The sequence below is a fragment of the Thermobia domestica genome, chromosome 5 (genome assembly GCF_964235325.1).
Source record: "Thermobia domestica chromosome 5, izTheDome1.hap1.1, whole genome shotgun sequence".
NCBI lineage: Eukaryota > Metazoa > Arthropoda > Insecta > Zygentoma > Lepismatidae > Thermobia > Thermobia domestica.
This window is the reverse complement of record NC_137458.1, coordinates 120,686,650-120,708,760: the sequence shown is the minus strand read 5'-3', so window position 1 is coordinate 120,708,760 and position 22,111 is coordinate 120,686,650. Positions and strand designations below refer to the sequence as shown.

Below are 22,111 nucleotides of genomic sequence, written 5' to 3'. Positions count from 1 at the left end.
TTAACTTCATACAGTGAGTAGTAGCTGGAACGCAGAAAAAACACCCAAAGAGAGTAACAATACCCTCAAAATTTTCCGACTCTTGTCACCTTGTGAGAAACGCTAGACCGTAACAATAATCTCACAAGCTATCATAATTTCAACCCACGCTGAGAAAATGAAATGTTATCTCCGAAAGAGAAGTTATGGCATATCCGGTGTTTGTGTTTTCGAAAAGATTTACGTTTGAAAGAAGTGAAAAAATCTCTCACAAAATTCCGTTTTAAATTAAAAGCAAAACCGCATTCCAGTTACTGTACTGTATAATACTAACAAAAAAAAAGTGCTTCTTCAGTACATTAAAAAAAAAAACTTATTATACAATTTAGCGAAAGTTCTTGGATTTAATTTTTTTTTACATTAAATAATTAAATTCCCGATGTCTCTGTGTGTCTCACATTCTTATAAGTAAACAACAATAATAATACTTTCTTACTTTAATGGATGAAAGTACAATATAAACACAATCGTCTTTCTCCCGGAGTTTAAAATGGGCCGTAACTAAATAGAATTCCAACCCGTGAAATCAGTTGAGTTAAAAAGAGAAGTAAGGAAAAGTTACTGTTGCGATTTCTGCATAATATTATGATATTTCATTTTATTTAAGTATTGCCTGCCACTTAAGAAAGACTTAAATAAATCATTTCAAAAAATGATGGAAAGAAGCTTCCCAAGGAAAACTGTGTATAGCTTCAAAGATTTGTCTTTCGGGAAAAAGAAATAGAAAGAGAGACGCTACTATTGCGCAGTGGCGGATCTCGGCCGGGGTAGCCTAGGGCACACCAGTTTTTTAGTGACAAAAATAATTTAAGCTATTATGTATATATTTTTGGAATTTTATAGTAATCTCATGATATACCTATCATAATCTGGATTCTCCCCTTCCCAGTTTCCCCTTCTAGAACCGTCTCTGCTATTGCCCTGTAGCTCTTTGTACTATGCCAGATAATGATATTATTATTATTGTTACTCGGGATTAACAAGGCCTATATTAGAGTACAGCACTTTGGCATGTAAATAAAACATTTAAACATTGACCCCCTCCCCCCGTTCACCCCAAAACTGAATTTTAAAACTACAAGACATACATGAAAAATATGTATAAGCAATTAAAAACACTTATCTGTTACCCATCAATTGATAATATAAATTTGATATTTTATTTTTGATAATTTTATATTTTTTATTATATTTTTGATATAATTGGTGATAATATATTTTTAAAAAATCATATCTGCAGCACACACACATGCTGCTAGCTTACTTATTCAGCCTCTAATCGTAACTTATGAAAAAGCTACTTACCTGACGTATTGGTGCTGTCTGACTCATGCCACGCTTCAATAATCAATGAAAACCAACCCTGAAAGAATAAAAGAATATCTAATTACAACACAGTATTACAGGTCATTCAAAAGTAAAGAAACAATGTATAGCTAGTCAACCAGCAGAAATATCAAAGACTCCAATCCACTATATAAAAAAAAAAAAAAAAAAAAAAAAAAGAAAAAGAAAAAAGAAAAAGAAAAAAGGAAAAAAAAGCGAAACAAATTCATCAACGGAGTGGTTTTCAGTAGAAAGACCACGTCTTTCTTTAAATCGAAGGAAAGTTATTAAAATGGGATAATTCGGAAACGATTAAAAAATTGTACGGGAGATATCGTACAGGAATCGATTGAAAAATAAAACCAAGGTAATGCTCTTTATATTTGTATATGCATCCACAATACAAAGACAACAACTCCAGAAAGCAATATGTCGTTTACATTACTATTGCTGAAATTTTTCACTTTATAAAACAACAGCTAAAGCAACCAGCCCACAATTGTAGTGTATCGACAATACATAGTGCATAAATGATAAACAACATATTTTCTACAATATTATCAACGTTTAACGAAAAAAAAAATGTTCCAAGATGAGACATCAATGGATCGATAGAATACATTGGATTGAATAAAGATGTATGTGTGAGTGTAAAACCTCATGTGTAGATTTCGAGGAAATCGAGTTAAACAAATTAATTATGAGGCTAAACAGTATGCGTCTGTCGGAGCAAATTTTATCTATTGTTCCTTGTCTCCTACATTCCTAAAAATTACGCCCGCACTACTTGTAAGATAATAGTGAAATAAATAATCAATATTGCCAGATCGAAGATCGATCTGTTTATAGAACATATACTAATATAAATTGACCTCTTCTATTTAGAAGGTCGCAAGAGGGTACCCAATCAATATGTATTTACATAAAAGAGCACGTGTCTGACACACTGATCAATCTTATTTGTTCTCTAGACAACTATATAGCCCACGCTACCAAAACATAAGAGAAATTAATTAGCCCATTTGAAGTTCTTAATCATATGAATCATGCACTATGCTGCATTCACTTGTGTCGCTCAATCCGAATAAATAATCCAATTATATATATTATCTATGTATAAATCATGTTAAGGTTTTTAAAGGACCTAATGATTTACAGAATAATCCCATATACCGCCCTATAAGCCGAACAAGACGATAAATAATCAACTAGGGCGAACACTAAAATCACGACAAACAAAATTCAAATCATAACCTGTGATTGACGTCGTCACTGTGAATCCAGAGGCCCAAGAACAACCGATGATATGCCAATAACTGAGTGTTAGCTTAAGAAAATTGAGGCTGCTGTATTTTAACTTTCTAACATGCGTCTGTAATCTCTTGCTCAGTCTACTATAAAAGGAACTAGTTCCAAAACTTTTACGCAGTCTGTATGTAAAATACACTTCTTTTAGCGAATGACTACAGAGTGCAAAATCTTGTCCTGTATGTTAAGACGGCTACTATAAAACATAAATAGAACAAAATTAATAGGATCGAACCGGCATCCCTTCACACTACTCTACCACTGAGCCATCTTTTACAAACAAACAAAGCTAGAGAAACGTTCCTCTTAACCCACGATAAGTCTTACTTAAGATTGCAAAGTAAGAACCGTATATTCGGAAACGCATAGAGGATAACTACTTGCCGCGAACATATTTTCATTAATTACTTGATTTCGTAAAGGATTCTGCAAATTTGCAGGCATTTAAAGTCGTCTGTACTGAATCATAATTACTAAATAACAACGTTGAAATCTTTTTCTTCAATGAATTATTAGTAATAAAAAAAAAAAAAAAACATATATGCCCCACACAAACCACATATCTGCAAATTTAATATCTGACATGTCAGTAATATTAAAACAATTTACTTGAGAGAACCAGGGTTTTAAAAAATGCCCTAGGCTAATTGCCAAGTCTACAATTTAGTTGCAAACCACAATTATTATTATAGGTTGAGGGAACAAGAAGGAGGAAATAATAAGGACGGTGTTTATCATCCATCCTAGACACGCACACAGAAATCGCACATTTTGTTATTAAATGTGTTTTGTGCAGTCATAATAAATTATTAACTTGAAAAGCTGTCGTGGGATGCTGCTACATTAATTAGAGGGAAAAAATCTTTGCAAAACTAGGGAAAAGTTAGAGCGGCTGTCGTGAAATAGCATTGCGATGAACACACTAAATTCCTAGTCAATCTTGGAGCACTCAAGTATAGACATAACTAGGAGGGGAGGGGGGGGGGCAGGCCCCATAGAACACTTTTGAACCACAACCTGAAACTACGGTCGTTGACAAGTTCTTTCAATTCCTAGAAGTAAGGTGTCATATCTTCCCAATTCAAATATCCAAAGTATACGCCGAAGCAGTAGTCCCCCTTTTAACAGAAAAATAACACAATTCATAACCATCACGATAGTAAGTTAAATACTTGCACTACATCAAATATCAGCTGATGTGATAGAAAAAGAAATCCTTGTGACTTGTAAACCTAGTTGCAACTTCTTGTTCCGTGTCTAATGACTCATCAATACGAAATTAAAGTATATCCATAATAAAACTAAGAACCTTAGAAATTTAGCCTAAAATCAAAACAATATTTGAAACAAAAATACACACATTGTGTATTGAGAAAATGTTGCAATATATATATATATATATATATATATATATATATATATATATATATATATATATATATATATATATATATATATATATATATATATATATATATATATATATATATATATAATTTTACACAAGAAACCAAATGATTAAACAGTTGCACAAGTCAATAAATGTCCACACCTTTTAGGTTTAGAATATAGCAGAGAGAAAATTTAATTCCACACTTCATGCTGTTGCTCTCAAGTTATATATAAAACCGATAATCAACGGACCATTGCCGACAATATGAGAAATAGTACGCGTAGAATCGAGTAACAGGTTTATGTGCGTGTTGAATAGGCAATACAACTGAATGTATTAATAACATTTCTATACTTTTTTTTTTTTTTAAGAAAGAAGAAAAACGTAACAAGCGATTGGTTTCTTCAATGTCTTTTTACGATATTTATGGGTCACATAAAGGAACACTTGACTTAATCTACGAATTTTATATTCCTTTACTTTTACGTGTAATATTTCATTCATAGCGATTAGCCACCTTATCAATAAAAAATACATAAGGCATACGTAGAAGGCTTACGAATGCATATTATACATTTTCTTGTTTTCTTTTTGCAAGACTACTTTCAGCACTTTTTTTTCTTTTTGTTTTAAATTAGTAGCACCATATGCAAAAACAGTACTACAAATCAGCCTTCCTTAGTAAACAAAGTTGCTGATTTTATTAACATAGCCATAAGTTGACAATAACAATATAACAAATTACTTTCCTTCTGTTTGCCTGCCTTTTCACTATATCCGAAATTATCAGTCAACAGCCAAAGATATGTACAGTTTTCTATGTCACATTTCCATTAGCCTAACATTAAACAATGATATCTTCTATAGATTTCATGGCCCCCCAGACAAATTTTCTGGCAGTTCGGCGCGAATTCCATATGAAACGGGATTGGAAATGATTTTTTTTTTTTTAATGAATCAAGAAAGCCTCCCAGGAAAATTAGAAGGCTAGTTTCTAGCGCCACCTTGAACTTGTAGAGCAATCAATAACAAGAACTTATGAATATTTTTTTGTCAGCACCGACAAGGCCTGCAATATAATGAGAAATTCAAACAACCCCCAGGACCGGTTGGTGGTCCTATAGTCCAGCATCCCTTAGAAGCGAGGAGAATCTGATGGGGAACGGCTCATACTGTTGGATCGTTGCTACAATCGTAAACTGCATTGAAATCCAAGCTCCAAGCCCTGGTCGCGGTTTGGAGTAGGAAAAATCTTCCGTTCTCCGAAAAAAAAAAAAAAAAAAAAAATCGCTTTTCGTAATTTCTTCGTTTTTCGAAAAAAAAAAAAAAAATGTGATCATCCCTAGTTCGGAGAACATAGCAATAGTCTGTTCGTCCCCATTACTAAAACATAACTAATGGCATTCCCGCAAGAGAGCTCACGAAAAAGAATCATGCGTTAATAAATTAGCGATGGATTCTACATCTAAAAATGTCAATATTCAAACTGTTACCATGCTGCTGAACTTACGTAAATTCGGATAAAAATCCTACCCTATATGCTACTGCAAAATAATAATACTCGCTACGAAAACCCCGTGGATTTACATTGTACGGCATACAGGTAAATTAGCTCAAAATAATCTTACATTAAAAAAAAAAAAAAGTGTGGAATGCAATTTCCCGAACACGGTCTACTTCTGCTGAAACGTGTGTTGAATGCCGGTACCAGAGCATGCCACAAGCATTAAAATCACTAGGCTATATTATCCACACACAATATATAGCGTACATCAGGAAAGATAACACCCTGCACAAATGTGACACTCTGACAATAAAGCTAACAAGATCTAATCTCTCAATTAATAAATATTCTGAAAACAGCCAACCATGCGAATACATCATTAAAAGATCTCATAAGTCTCTTCAATTAACGAATAACATTCTTAACTTCCACAAAAGGATGAAGCGACTGCAACATTGTCTGACAAAAACACCAAACCAAAGTGAACCTGAGAAAGTGGTCCGCTCGTAATGCTTTCGCCCCTGGCATACTTGGGCTAGGTCAGTGCATAATGGAAGGTTCGGTTCAACAAATAAACAAAAACAGAGAAGGAACAAAGTAATTTAAAGAATGGGATCATTATCTATGTCTACGTACATTACATCAACGACAACACACACACACAATCAGGTCAAACGGCTTTAAATAGGAAATCATCCAGACACCTGGTTCCTTTTGCTTATATGAGCATAATTATATATGCACGTTTAAAAAATGTAACACTGGCCATATCCGAAATTAAAAACTTGAGAAAAAGACTCATCAGTCCTTTACTTACTGATATCTCCAAGTTCACGAAGTCTCCTAATAACTCGTTATTTTCAGAATCAAAACCGAAAAACGACCAAAACTGAATACAAGTGAAATACATTATCTGCATAGCGGAAGTCTTTCCAAGTATGTTTAAAAAATGTGGACAAGTTTTTCGTCTGATGGAATATATGGGGAGCTCAGAGCACAAGGAAATCAAATCCACCGCGATACAGAATCGCAAGCCCAACCTGGAGTCATGCAACGTAGGTAACAATGATGGAACAAACATACGTGGATTTCTCAGACCATTTCCGCTTCCTCGCGGCTTCTATTTTCTTAGCCAGTTATTTGAATACTATATCGACAAATGTAAGATGTACAGTATAAAAGCAAGGACTTAACGACAAAGGATCCCTTACCTCTCTCTCTAGACACTAATACAACCATCACCAATTAGTCATTTCTTTCTGCATGATTAAACAATATACGAAAAAAGAAAAGACAAAAATATAAGTTCAATGAATGCAAATGACGAAGAGAAGTCGAAAGGAGAAATAAAAACAAAAGCGAAAGGACATACAAACAACTGTTTCCCCGTAGGCTATACTGATTTACGTCCTTGCAAGCATGGGGGCGCTTCTATAACGTTTTTCCCACGAGTAAATAACTTGTCGAAGGTCAATATCCTATGCAGTAAAGTGGCTAGAACGCGACTGCAATGCGACCGACCTCGGGGACTGACTAGTTCCACTTGGCATCTAACCCACTATACACGGGGAAGGGGTCAGTCCGCTCAGCATCTCACTCCTCTCCTCTCTCCGCCTACATCCCGAAAATGGTACATCCAAAGCAGCGGAAACAATACCAGTCTTTCCAACCAACTAATTCCTCGTTATTTTAAACCTCCCGTTCTCTTCCTCTGCTCTCTAATCGACCTTCCTTTGTAACAAATTGACTTCCTACTTGTTAGGTGATCCCCCAAACCCATTGGCCCACATTTAATCTGTATTAATCCCAATGATGAGAACAATATCTACGCGTCGACTTTCAAGCAACTATCACGTATGGATCAAGTTACAGTTTTAGTTTCTATTCATATTCATGTCATAACACAGTTTCTTACTAAAAATCCAAGTATAAAATCAGGACAAACTAGCGAAGATGAATTATTCCATCTCAGCTCAATGCATAATATTATAAGCTCACAAAGTGGTCCGGTACGTCATATATACATCTTGTTTGCCAGATGATCTTACAGATAACAGATTGATTCTACATCATCGCTATTTCGGATTATATATCCCTTAACCTTCCACTATCTTTCCCCTCCCCCTCACTTTTGACGCGTATCAGGATGCTGAGTAAAGACGGACATTTCATTACTGAGGCTTACTCGGTCCAGGGTCACGCTAATCTGAATCAGGCTCCGCAATAAGGCTTGTGCAAACTCCATCTCGCATTCATTAACCTGACTGAGCTCAGATACGCTATCTTCAATGTGGCTTCCATTCTTTTGTAGGAGTACTTATAGCGCCTGAAGTTGCTCAGCCGGGGTCCCGAGTCTGGACACCTTTGACACTGAGACAATAAAAATTGTGTGTCCACCCGGGACAACGAACACCGGAACACGCCGATTGCTCTCCTGTCCTTTACATTAACCACACTTCCTTACCAACTAACGTAACCCGATAAAAGAATATTATTGCAAATTTATGACCAATTGACCGATATATTATCAATAAACAACGGACTCCAAACAATCCATCAACAAACTTCCCTAATTTGAAAAGAAACATGCCATGTTTTATTGTAGAAAGCTTCCTAAGTTAGCACGAATACCAATAAATTCCTATGATTACTTTCAGCTAACATAAAACCTCGGAAACAAAATGAACGTCCCCCAGGCCAAAATGCAATTGTATCAATCGAAATGATAAGGAAAAATAATTTTAAACAAAATGCTCCTCAAAGTCATTCCCAATTACCTATTTCAACGCAAGAAAAGTTTCTCGAAACCACCACAAGATGGCAGCACACTATTGCTATACACATCACAGGGACTAAACGCCAACCGGAAACACCTGGCTACGCTCTCAGGAAGCCAGTCAATCTATAACGAAAAGTCTCTTAGATTTAAACACCCAAAGTCACACCGAAAAGCCTCGATAATTCAAAAGTTCCCAGAAAATTTAATCAAGCGTAATAAAAATATATGTAATAACTTAAAAAAAAAAAAAAAAATTAAAATGTATATTCTACTCTAACGCAAATCCTTATAGGCCTATACCGATTCGAAAACATAAATGAAGCTTGTGAAAAAATAAAAAGGGATCTATCACAGTAATATCTATCCTCGTGTAGTGAGTGATGACATCGTGTACTTGATGGTCCGACTTTTGTCGACAATCAGTCACCCACTGACAGACTGCCAAGAGCCTACCAAGTCGTTATGATTCTACTGAAGTCCCATTCAATGAAACGACTTTGGAATAGCACTTAACTGATGTACACATCACATCACACCATAGATATGGTCCTCAAGAGAAAGACCAACGTTGCCATACTTTTATAAGCGCAACTTCCTTTTCATGTCAGCGTCTCTCAAGATATGTCCACATTATTAACGCAACGAGATGAAAAACTTTATATAAGTGCTAGATGGCAGATAGTGCAAAAAATAGATAGTAAAAAAATAAGACAACAATTTCTGGATAAAAGTCCAATTGTGCTATTCCAAGTGACAATTTACATGGTATATAGCAATTTGATTGGATTAGAATTTAGGGTTCCTTTCAGCATTAGGGCTATACAAAACATGGATTTGGACTTTACGTTGGAATCCGAACCACCATAACAGGTAAATTTCGGTGCCCTCTCACTAAGAATCAAACCCGGGACGACGTGTACCACAACTGCATGCGCTAGTCACTATACCAGCGAAAAGAGTGGTTAACAACATGATTATCCACAGACTTTTGTTACTACATTACTCCTTGAATGAAATTTGTTTTCCTCGAAAGAAGTTACGTGTCCTTCAGCAAACATTAAGATTACCGGCACATGAAACCTGGACCTAAGCGACTTCGACCCATATGCTCCCAGCAGTGATCGAACCCGAAACTTAATGGTCCAAGTACGCATACAAGCTACTCCACTACGGAAACGTCGTAATGCAATTTAAGTAAACACAAAATAACATAATAAAATGTTTAAAAGAAAATATTGTTGGTCGGTCTGGAGTCGAACGTACATTTCAGAGCTGAGGTTATGAGATACGGACCTATACTCTTCCCGGGATTCAAACCGGGTCTTCCGCAATGAAGCTCGGTACGTACCATATAACCACGAAGGAGCTCTTCAGAGGAAAGAATCCTACCGTTTACATATAACAGAAACGCAAATTGTCGCTGGAGGGAACCCCTAATTGAGGCACCGAAATACCGAATTAGGGTCTAGACTCATTGAAGAAAAGCATGTTAACAAGAAATTGCTTGCTAACAGGTCAACAACTCTGTACACATCTATTCTTCATAGCTTCTCCACTTTTCGTACAGGTAGTACAAAAACAGCACGACACCTGAGAAAATGTCCTAACACATATAAAGTAACTCTGCTGGAGTCCAGTACGTGATGACAACTTTCAAAAGTAAATAACGCCAATAAAAACTTACAGGAGCTACTAAAACTACTTTATAGCCATCATGTCAATACTAATAACTCCATTACGTTCGATTTCACGGGCCGTGGACTGAAAAGAAAACCCAAGAACGAAGTGACCGTGGTGCCTCGGACATCCATAAAAACATGCTTAAACGCTATGATTGGCTTTTCTAGTAATCCATTGATTTATGATAGGTTAGTTATATATATATATAAAGTATAAAACTACTGAAGACGAGCTAAGGTGCGGAACAATTGAATTAGCAATGTCCTTCTTCTTGAACAAAATAATAATGATAATAAAAAAAAAAAAGTATCTTCTGCCTTGAAAGCACGAAGAGAAGAGAGGGAGAACGTCTTGAGGGAATTGACTCGAACATTTTTGTGACGGTAGAACTGTCACGGGTTATTTTAACAGCGAGGCCATTTTCCTTCGCGCTCTCACGGGCAAGAATTCCAATTGCCTTTGTTAATGGAAGACACTAATTTACTTTTAAAAGTTATCTTCTTTCTCCCTCCCTCCTTGTCATTTCCTTGTAATGATCGGTAGTCGATGGTATTTACTAGTTTATGGCCACTTTGGGAAATAGATACAGGTAGGTAAAGTATTCTCTGCTACTGAACAAGAGCATTCAGGAGAGAGAGAGAGAAAAAGAAAGAAATACAGCTACTAGACACACAATACAACGTAACAAAACGAAGAAAAATCCGTGCTTGTCATTTATTACTATTTACAGCCGACACCCCACGAAGCTCCCTGCCGTTTTCATTGAAGATTGTCAATATAATTATTTGTGATGATGCTTAACAACAATGAAACGAAGAACAGGACCCAACAATTGACGCATCAGATATTTTCTCTCCATCAAAAGTAACTGTTATCCTAAGATTCTCTAATGATGAAAACAGTAAAATCAGAATTCAATCTAAATGTGATATCGACCCAAAATCTCTGATATATCATGATCCCACTCCATAATAAAACTATGTTTTAGATCTCCATTTCATTAAGAAATAATTATCACGTACTAATATGTATATCAAATGAAGTCGCGATAACAAATAAAGAGCACCTTCGTATTCCACTGGTTCATCTATAAAATCACAACTGTGCGTGCAACCCTAAAGCATACATGGGGCACGTAAAGCAAATGTAATTCAGGAAAAATAAGACCCGATAAAAGTAAAAATACGAAAAATCGAAAAGAATTAACACTATACGCGTACCTTATTTGCCTGAAATTTAAAATCACCTACTGCAATGACTATGATCCTGGTAAACGTATATAATACGGTAGAATATACACCTAAATCCTAAAACAAAACTTCAGAAACAAGGCTCCAAATAACGGATAATAGCAACTATCAATGGCCAGGATTACTGATCTATGTGGTGAACCCTTCACTAGGACCAAACTTGCACGTCTCACGTGCCAAGAGACTCTGCTTCAACCGAAACACAGGAGCATTCTAAGAAGAGGTAGTACGCGATATAAGAATTGAATTGAATTGGGTTTTTGAGTTTAGCTTTCCGTTCAGCAGCCAAGTCATATGAAACGCGCACCTACAGCTTAACATGAGATCCGAACCACACGAGCTTCCGCCGGGAATCAAACCCGGGTCTCCCACGCCAAAAGTGCGCACGCCATTCATATAGCCGTGAGGGAGCTCGCGATACAAAGGTTAGCAGATCATCCACCAACTGTTATATTTACAAAGAAACAAACCAGAATTCAGTAAAACTAAAACCACCAACAAATATGCAAGAATTATGGAGAAAACAAGTAACTATACTTAATCATATGCTGCACTTATTATCAAAGAAGGTAACAGTAGTTGAGCTAACCACATACGCTCTCAAATTAACCTCCAACCGATGAAACTAATCTACAATATGTATTGTCTATAAAGGTCACGCAATATTCTACAGTATCGAATGCATAATGTGAAAGAATAAAAGAAAAGTTAATTGCCAGAATATGTATCTACTAGAATCAGATAGCACGGCTCATCGACTTGGCAACATAGCCCCCACCGGGATGTGGCTTATTACGTCTTGTCACTCACGGGAAGGCAAAATCAGTGACGGGGGGACGGGACAACTCACCGAAACCTCTTCCCATTCGCCCTCCTCGCTTTCAGGGCCTCGCTACGAGAACCTTTTCCCACGGTTCTCAGTTCCAACGGCCAGGCTAGCCGACTAGTCTGCCTTGTGCTTACAAGAAATCTCACCTACAGCATCGTCGACCCAACCGTTTTCCCTCTCCCACTCGCGCTTTATTGCTACCTTATTAAAGAAATACTAAACATATTATTAGCTAAATTGGCCTGATTACGAAAAGCACCATTACACTCAAATAAATAAAGTTAATATAAACTGCGTCGATTTTGAGTTTAGTGTCCCTTTCACAAGCGACTATTTGAAACGTGAACCTACAGCTTAATGTAGAACCCGAACCACATGAGCTTCCACCGGGAACCAAACCCAGATCTCCCATGGCAAAGCCGCGAACGCTAACCGCCTAGCAACGAGGGGCCCTGTCAATATAAACATTAGCTCCATGTGCAATGTCATTTGGCTCTATGTGTCCGAACCTTTGTCCCAAAATGAATCCCAATGGCTTTTAATAGATAAAATTGGGATAAGCGCCGGTTAAATGTTATTTCTTTAAAAAGTCTACACACTGTGTTCATAAAATCTAAAACAAGAAAAAATGAACTAGCACTATAGACCAGAGTACAACACGGGACAAACATCTCGTGTAAGTAAACGACTAGTCTCCAACGCACGCGGGCGTAGGTTCGATCCCAAGCAAGGGAGTCCATCAGCCAATAACTATAGCTATGAGATATAAAGCTAAAGAAATACGAACGGGCATCGGCCCTGCATTAGGAACTCCCAGAAGTAAACAATGACGCGAAAAAATTAAATTAAATCCTTCAGTTTTGTGTGTCACGAATGTGCTGTATAGGTTATGAAATGGTAAAACGAAGGAGATGGGAGGAAACGGGAGAACCCGATAAGACCCCCACCCACAACAGTGTTCGTCCACCACAAAGTACACTTGGCGCAAGTTGGGATCAGATCAGGGACCCCATGCACTAGAAATGAACAACCCTACCAGTGAGCTACCGCAGCCCCAAACAGCGAGGATACTTTTCTCACAACAATTTGAATTTCGCTTCAGCTCAGGGGTATAGGGGATGTAGAAGCACAAGATCCGAACAATTTGTCCATCCATCTAGGATCGGACCCGAGCAGATATACACAGTAGTAAGTATCGGGATACTAATTGACAAATTTATCAATTCCGGTCATATCGAAAAAATCCTGCTCACACGTTAAGAAAAAAACCTTACTACTACTAATAATAAAAACGTGTACTCACCGGCCATTTGAAATCCAAAGGAAAACTTATTGGATTACTGAATCCTGTAACATTCAAATTTTCCATGTCATCAACACTATTGGAACCCAACACTGGTGTAACTGTATTTCCAAAAGTGCACGGCGAGCTTGTGTCGATCTTAGCCTGATAATGTTTCAAACACACTTCAAACCGCGTCCTGCACACAGCACTACACTTTCCACTTGCTTTTCGAACACCACTACAACACAGACCACGAATATCCCTCCCGTAGTCGTTCAAAAAGCTCTTGAGGCGTAACTCAAAAACTCCAGAGCAGGATACCTGGAAAATAGAAGGAAAATTGGAATGAAATACAGATACTAATGCTGTTTTTATTTTGTTTTAACATAAGTTTGGTTAAACTAGTAATACGGACAAAAACAGTCAAATACTTCCCGTAGTATGTTGTACATTAACTCGCAAAATTATAATTGTCTGTGTAACGAAGTACCAGGTAACACAATGTTTTGTTTACCTTATCATCGTTTATAAGTAGAGTGAAGAATCAATAAATTGATATTAAAATTTAAAAAAGAAAAGAAGCTGTTGCAAAGATAAAACCAAAAGCTCCAATTCAACACAATAGCGGGTCCTCATCTAAACGTGAAGATCTTTCACAGACATCAACAAAAATATCTCAAAATTATTTTCATTTTTTTTTTCAAAAACAAGCTAAAAATACAAATATGCTGAAAGTATCATATACTGAAATTCAATCAATATTGCTTTTTGCTTTACACCCTTAAGTACAATTCCCTCTGTTGACACAACAGTGTGCTTGCTTCTACAACTCGATGGATGTGGGAGGCATGTCATTTTCAATTTCCAGTATGTCACCATGCCAATAAACAATAACTTACGAGTTAAAAAAAAAAAAAAGTCCGTCAATATCGTAATTCTTCGAAAATTAATTAACATTGCTAACAAGTAATGTCTTTCCTTCTTTTCTTTCTTGATGTAAATAACTGTCCTAAAAGCCGACTGTCAACAAATAATTGCGTATAGATACTCAAAAAGTGATTACAATTTTTTTTAAAAAATCAAAAAATATTTTTTTGAAAAAAAATCGATGTAACAAAAATTTTGTGTAACAAATCAGTAACGTAACAAATGATGTAAACAATAAATTTCGACTTTTCAAAAATTATTATAATTATTTATTTATTTTTACTTACCTGTTGTAGGGCCGAAAGCAGGAGCAAAGTGACGGACGCGGGGCCCGCTGATGTCGCCAGCCACCGCATCCCGTGTCCTCAAGAGGTGGCCGCACGATTTTTTCGGGTTTTTAATTTTTACTTCAGGAGTCCCTGTAATAACACGACAGCGTCATCCATTAGCATGGATTAGTGCAACACAATAATAACAACAACAGAACGAAACGGAACATAGAGCGAACGGTAACAGCACAGAACACATCCACACACTACCAACCTCCACCACTAACACAGCAACACTGTCGGCTGCTCGCACACTACACAGCAGACTCGGCCCACTAATCGGGCTAGTTCCACTACTCGCCACGCGATGTCACTAGTACGCGGATCTTTGTTGGTTAACTTTTCAGTGAGGGACTTCTGCTTTGGTTCCGTAGTAAGAAGCAGCAGAAGCTAAACTACAATGTTCTCCGCGGCACTGAGAGCAAAAAAAGAGGCACATCCGCTCCCCGCATCAAGCGCAAAGCGAACTGATTTACTGAGCACCCCTACTCAAAACTATATACCACCATCTGCTAGGTGCTTCGAAACACCGGCTACAAGAAAGGGTGGGGGAAGACGGGGGTGACATACACAGAGGGCGAATAAAGCAAGCGCCCTCAACTACTAAAAACATAGAGAATACAATACAGGAGTATTGGACTGAATATTGCAATATTCCACACGACGATCGGGTTTCAAACAAAGATTGCTTTTTAAATCTCGGACCTTTTCTGTAGAACAAACGACAGGTGAGACAGATTCTGCTGCTGCGACCCATCAACAACAAACAGATGCTCTTCTCCCCCTCCCTTCCTCACTTTGTCCCAGGAATACAGTACACTTTTTAAAAAGCCATATGCACATTAACCTACATTTAATAATAAACAAGTGCAAGTACACTGTGCAAAATTATCAAGAAAAAAAAACAGGTAGATGATTATTTTCTATAATTTTCATTCAATTACTTATTTAGTTGTTACCGATTTCCATTAATTACAACTTTTAATTATAATTACTACTCGATTATTGAATGGAAGTAAGCCCGTAGATATATTATGGGGAAGGGCAAGACAAGCAACGCGCGGTCGCGAATACATATACACACACACAACTTGCTGCACCCATGTACATAATTATTTAACACAACAATTATTTACATTGCATTGCTTACCTCTGGTGCATGAAGTTCCAGGTTCGATAACCGACTTAGTAAGTTTTAAGTTTGTGGTGACAACATCGTGTCTTTGTTTTCTCAGGGTACTCCCGTTTCCTCCCAATTTCTCATTCCACCAATTCTTCCATAATCGTTCACTTGCCTTAATCATCGTTTCACTTAGCCTAAATGGCATAAACGTGGGACGTTAAACTGAAAAAATCATTTTTCATTTCTACGACGTCCGACATTTTTAGGGATGTGTGGCGGCCCCATATGGTTTGGTGCTGATTTTACCATTGTTTTCTCACTTTTGGAAAACACTAACTACAACAGGTTGCGATCACTCGACAAGTCGCTCGTGTGCGTGGGTTTTCTCGGGGTTCTCCCGTTTCCTCCCACTTTCTTCATTCCACCATTTCATTCATTACTCATCATCGCCGTCTCCTTTAGCCTAACCGGCATAACCATGGGACGTAAAACTCAAAGATTTCATTTCATTTTTCGACAAGTCGCGCTGTTCTGAAGATGATCATTTCCAGCCACATGGCCATCACAATCTGACCCTTATCGAACTGTAATGCTGGGCTTTCCCATTCTACGCACAAGCACCAAACTAAATTATCGAGCGAGATCTCTGTCACCTTGGCGATCTGTTCTGCTTACGACTTCCTTTAAAAAAAAAGTAGTGGTGGTCATATAATGTTTTGTTTGGTCAGTAGGATATGTTCGCATCATAGTGGAAAGTTCTTCTGTATCTCGGGACAAATACATTGCTCTTTCTTGGTCATGGCAGCTTGTATGAATCCCACATTCTTTCGAGTGCTTTCCGTATTCTTTGGGTTAAATGGTAGAAAACTGCTTAATTGAACCTAGGAATTCACTCCTGAATTAAATTCAAAATATCAACACACGGACGTTATTGTTATTTTACCACTGCTCAACACCTACGTCCGTGGTGAGAACCTTTTGTTCAGAGATTAGTAGGAGAAATTGAGAGCCAGACGTGACCAAGATGGGAGATATGAACTTGAAATCTCTCTATGTATGATACGACTCTTACCGAAGACCATTAGTCGCATTGCTATTAGAAGGGGAAATAAATCTGTATGATATAGTGAGAGTACAGTGTAGACATGATCTTTTATGATGCTTATTTAGTTAAATACTAGTTCACTGTCACATTCCCAAAACTTTCTACTTCTCGAAATATTCCTATATATATATATATATATATATATATATATATATATATATATATATATATATATATATAGGGTTTTCATGAATAATGTGTCATACATTTGGTAGGTGATTCTGCACATCAAAATATGACAGCAATCTTGTATTATCCAAAACCGCACGCAATGAAGCGTAAGGAATTCTCCAAAGGACGTGGCCAACTCTCCAAAAGTCTCTGAAATAAAGGTGGATCAGAACAAGAATGAAAGGAAGGGTACCAGTACCTCACTAGAGAACAGAAATTCGTTGTCGGCAAGTCGAAATTGTAACCGGATTCAACATGACGAAAGAGTATACCCGTAAATGTAATGCGTAGATGCATAACAACATACGACAAATGACTATATATACGTGTAGTGAATATCGTAGGTAGAAATAATTTATAGGGCATGGTACAATTGCATAGACTATTAGGTATTTGTCATGTATCCACGCCATAAGGTATCCCTATGCGAACTGTCATCTGTGCTAAAATGGAGTGAATGATTAGAATTAGGACTAGGAATTAGATCTCTGGGCTTTCGGCGTCTATGGCCATGTTAGCCCGTCATGTATGAGAGATGACATCCTTCATAAATCCCACTGCCGGGGGAATTGGGGAGAATGAAAGGAATAGGGAAGTAAGAAAGCGGCCTGGGCTATTGTGAGAGATACCATCCCAGTATTTGTCTGATGTGAATAAAGAAAACCCAGGAAATGCTCACTTAGGATGGCTGACCTGAAAAAGCTTTTATACTTTTTCGACCGACTGTCCCCACTGAGATTCGAATTCGGGGACCGAATGGAGTGAATTAGCACCAGGACATTAGGAATGTACTAACCCGCTGTGAACGATATCTGTAACTGTTTGAACAACGTCAAACCCGAGAACGCGTTAGTAGACTTGCAGGTGAGCAGGAACTATCAGTGTATGTTCACAGTCGCCATACAGGACTCACACATGGAATTTGATAAGGGAAGCAATATAGTACATATCCTGTTCGCCTCTGGTTTTCGGTCAAGGGAATATGGCTAGTACGCCTTACATTCATGACGTCGTCAATCCTATCGCCCGACCTTATTTGGATATTTCCTGAACTTCCAACAGGATAACGTGCGTTCCCATACTGCCAGCGTCACCCAGTACTCGGTTACCCATACGCATTCTGCCTAGATGTTACCTGCTAGTCTCCGGGCCTAAGTCCTATCGAACACGTATTGGACATGGTAATACTGCGCATATCGACTAGCTAGGATCCAGCAACAATCATCGTCTATCTACGTCAAGATATACCCTACCTAGATAGTAAGCATGGAATATCATACCCCAGACAGTTGTTGTACAATCTGATACTTGCTCGAACATATGTTGGCGTGGCAGCTTGAAGTGGTCACACGTGCCATCGCGCTATACATTTTATGAACATACTGTATAACATGTTCGAGTCGTCCCAAAGGCACAAATGGTCGGGTAAGTACCACTTCCTTATCACTTTATTCTTGAGTACCAACTATGGATTAGATTCTTGAATTCCTGCTGAGTATTTTCTAATGCATTTTAACCAATGTAGATCCCTATTCATTCACTGATTGTCGTAAACATAGAAAACATAAAAAGTAGTGTTGTCCATGAGACGAAAGTTATATAACAATTCTCGCCTTGTTTTCTCGAACTTCTCGAGTTTGATGGACAACACTATGAGGCGCGTTTGTCTACGTTTAAAGATACACAATATGGTATAATACTATTATAAATATGATTTAAATGTTTTTGTATCACACCCTTTGAGGACCTCTCTTGACACGGAAGGATTCTGATCAATTCTAGATGAAATTAAAAAGTAAATCAGGGCATAGATCTTTTTGTATATAGATTTGAAAAACGAAGCTAGAAAAATTTATAGATGAGGCAAGGCTTTCGGTAAATCGAGACGAAACGGAAGCATTCGAGACGAAACGAAAATTCTACAACAATTTAATAACTTATTTCTCGTCTCGTAGGGCAATACTAGCTAAAAAGTTACATCGAACAGTAGCGACAACAAAGACGTCTTTTTCCCTCCTACAAAACCGCAAATTTAGTATTTTATTTAACTACGTATGTAAAATATCTAAATATCTGGCATTTGTCTTTCCTGAATCATCCACTCGAACGATTGTTCATAGCGGAACCATTAAGCTATTAGAGAAGGGCAGGCTGGTCAGCTTCTTTCTTCTGTGATTGAGGGAGCTGAGTATGAAAAGTAGGAAATAAGAAACTGGCTGGAGGGATAGCTTGAACTTTCAAGCTAAGGATGCCATGTATACAAAAACTAAGTAATTATTGTTACTAGTATTCAGATATTCATTTGGGTCAGTTAAATTTCTACGACTTCCTATAATGCAAAGAGGAACATTAAGAAAAGTACAACCTTATCAAACTTCTTGTATTTTGTAGGGCCGCGGTGGCACAGTGGTAGAGCGTTCACCTCTGGTGCTTGGGATCCCGGGTTCGATCTTAGCCCCCGCCAAGTGAACTTTGTGGTGGACAAACACCGCGCGCGTGGGTTTCCTCGATGTTCTCCCGTTTCCTCCTACTTTCTTCATTCCACCATTTCATTCATTACTCATCATCACTGTCTCCTTTAGCCTAACCGGCATAACCGTGGGACGTAAAACTCAAAGATTTCATTTCCGTTTTCTTGTATTTTGTAAATGAACACCAACGTAGCTAAAAAGGACTGATCTACAGAGTCACCAGAAAGATCCCATATACACTGACCACCTAAATATTATGACCATCCGCTAGTTTTTGAACGAAGTCTTTGGGCTGATATAAGAGGCACAGGGCAGAACAGAACTGATCGCTAGATTGTGACACTCGATCAGTTAATATGATGTTTGTGCGTAGAATAGGGCAGGCTGACGATATATAGAGAGCATTTATTAAGTTTCGAGATACGCAAGTCATTACCCAATATACTCGAGTAGTACATTTGGATTGCGTGTTGTTATTCCCTTCGTGGACCTCTCGTGACGCAGTCGGCTTCTGATAACTTCTAGATGAAATTTACGAAAATAAAAAATCAGGGAATAAATTTTGTATATAAATGTACAAAACGAGATTGGAAGAATCGAGACGAGATAACAAACGACACTTCAATAATCGAGACAAGACTACGCGATGAGGTATATTTGCACTTAGGAAAAAATTAAATAAAAACTTTTAGTTTCACGTCCCACGCTTATTTCGGTTTGGATAAAGGAGACAGTGATTATGAGAAATGAATGAAATGGTGGAATGAAGAAAGTGGGAAGAAACGGGAGAACCCCGATGAAACCTACGCACACGGTGTTTATCCACCACAAAGTTCTCTTGGCCGGAGCGGGGTTTGAACCTGGGACCCCATGCACCAGAGGTGAACGCTCTACCACTGAGCCACCGCGGCCCCCATTTGCACTTAGGATTGGAGTGCAAATCACGGTGATATTTACATATATGCTGTCTAGCAAACTTTCTTTTTTCAGTACGCTGCAAACTTCATAATCAAAAAAATATATAGTTTAGTAGAGTATTTACCTCACCGCTGGTGCGAGATACATGTGTAGTTCAATCCTAGTTTATGTAAGCTTATAGTGGACAATATCTCGAGTCAGTAAGTTTTCTCGGCTCTTCCTTTTCCTTTTATATTCTCAATCCGCCAATTTTTCCATCATCACTTGCTTGGATTTTCCATCCATCTTCTTTTCCTCACGTTATGAGTATAGGTCTAATCGTGGAACGTTACACTAGAGATTTTATTTCAATAGGGTAAGAATACAGCAGAACGATGGATGGGTAAGCGTTTAGTGTCACTTTCAGTAGCGAGATAATATGAAACGTAGGCCTACAGCTTAACGTGGAATCTGAATGACATGAGCTCCTGCCGAAAATCAAACCGGGTCTCTTGCTAACCACATAGTCGCAGGGTAGCTCTACTGGAGAATATGTTTATCATACTGCTAGCTTTCAAAAATAGTTGCAAAAAGTTGTACAGGCCATAATGTGGTTGATTTAGTTTTCTATGTTTTTTTATATAATCTGTTATTTATTCGCATTCTGTCAGAAATTGATTGAAAATTCGGTTCTTATATTTTTTGTATTTAATCAAAAATAGATGCCTCTATTTAGTGTTTAATAGGAAATAAGTAAGAAGTGAAAGTATTGAAGAAAGAAATCAAATAAAGCCAAGAATATATTTGTCAGTTTAGTGAGCTGCAATTGCCTAAAGTTAAGAGTCTTCCTTAAGCTTAATCCGTAACACATTTGTTCAAGTGCTATGATCTCATAGCTTCATATCTTCTCTGTTTTAATTTAAGCATTTTTCTTATTTAGTACCGTATAAACTAGGATGTTTATAGAAATACAATGTTATCGATGCCAACGTTTTGGACACATCCAATTATATTTTGGAGCTGAACCAAGATGTATGAAATGTGCTGAATCTCATGCCACGTATGAATGTACAAAACAATCATCTGATGTTCCAGCTAAATGCCCGAATTGCGGAGGTCACCCAGGATACTTCCAAGGATGCCCAGTTCTCCATAAAATAATATCAAGACGCACGAATAAACAGAAGTTACCATCTAAAGAAGAATTTCCTGCTTTAACATCTGAATCCCCTGCTGTGCTTCTCGGGCCGGCACTGGCTTATGCAGACACTTATGCCAAGAGGACAACTGTGCTTAAAAACATGCCTAACCTCATTTCTAAAGATGATACTTCTAAAGAAGATACTCTGCCTGATACAGAACCTAGTTTAACAGAACTTCAGACTATCCTTAGAGATCCACAGCTATTTAAACTTTTAAAAGTATTCAAAAACAGACTTCCACGTCTACAAAAAGCTGCAGATGCACTCACCAAATTGTCGATACTTACTGAAATTCTGGAAGACATCACAAAAGCTACACCTTGAAGACATCTTCTAATTACATACAGGACCATCACCCTTATCAGGGCTACTTCAGACAACCACCATTGGCTCACTCAGGAACCAATCATCGTCAGTGCCACTAGTTCTTCATTGAAATACAACGACATTAGGACTACCACTTAATTCCATCTATCAATGCTAACAAACATAC

At 37.6% G+C, this 22,111-nt stretch overlaps 1 protein-coding gene across 2 annotated transcripts in view; it reads right to left on the bottom strand.

Moving 5' to 3' along the window:
• Positions 1-22,111, bottom strand: part of Delta (neurogenic locus protein delta) — a 430,997-nt gene that overhangs the window by 11,791 nt on the left and 397,095 nt on the right. For both annotated transcript variants that reach the window (XM_081759002.1, XM_081759001.1), the window contains exons 3-5: positions 14,608-14,739; positions 13,412-13,714; positions 1,345-1,402 (exon numbers count right to left, since the gene is read on the bottom strand). In XM_081759002.1, coding sequence (XP_081615128.1) covers positions 1,345-1,402; positions 13,412-13,714; positions 14,608-14,676 — 430 coding nt within the window. In that variant the 5' untranslated portion in view covers positions 14,677-14,739. The remainder of the gene's footprint in view (positions 1-1,344; positions 1,403-13,411; positions 13,715-14,607; positions 14,740-22,111) is intronic.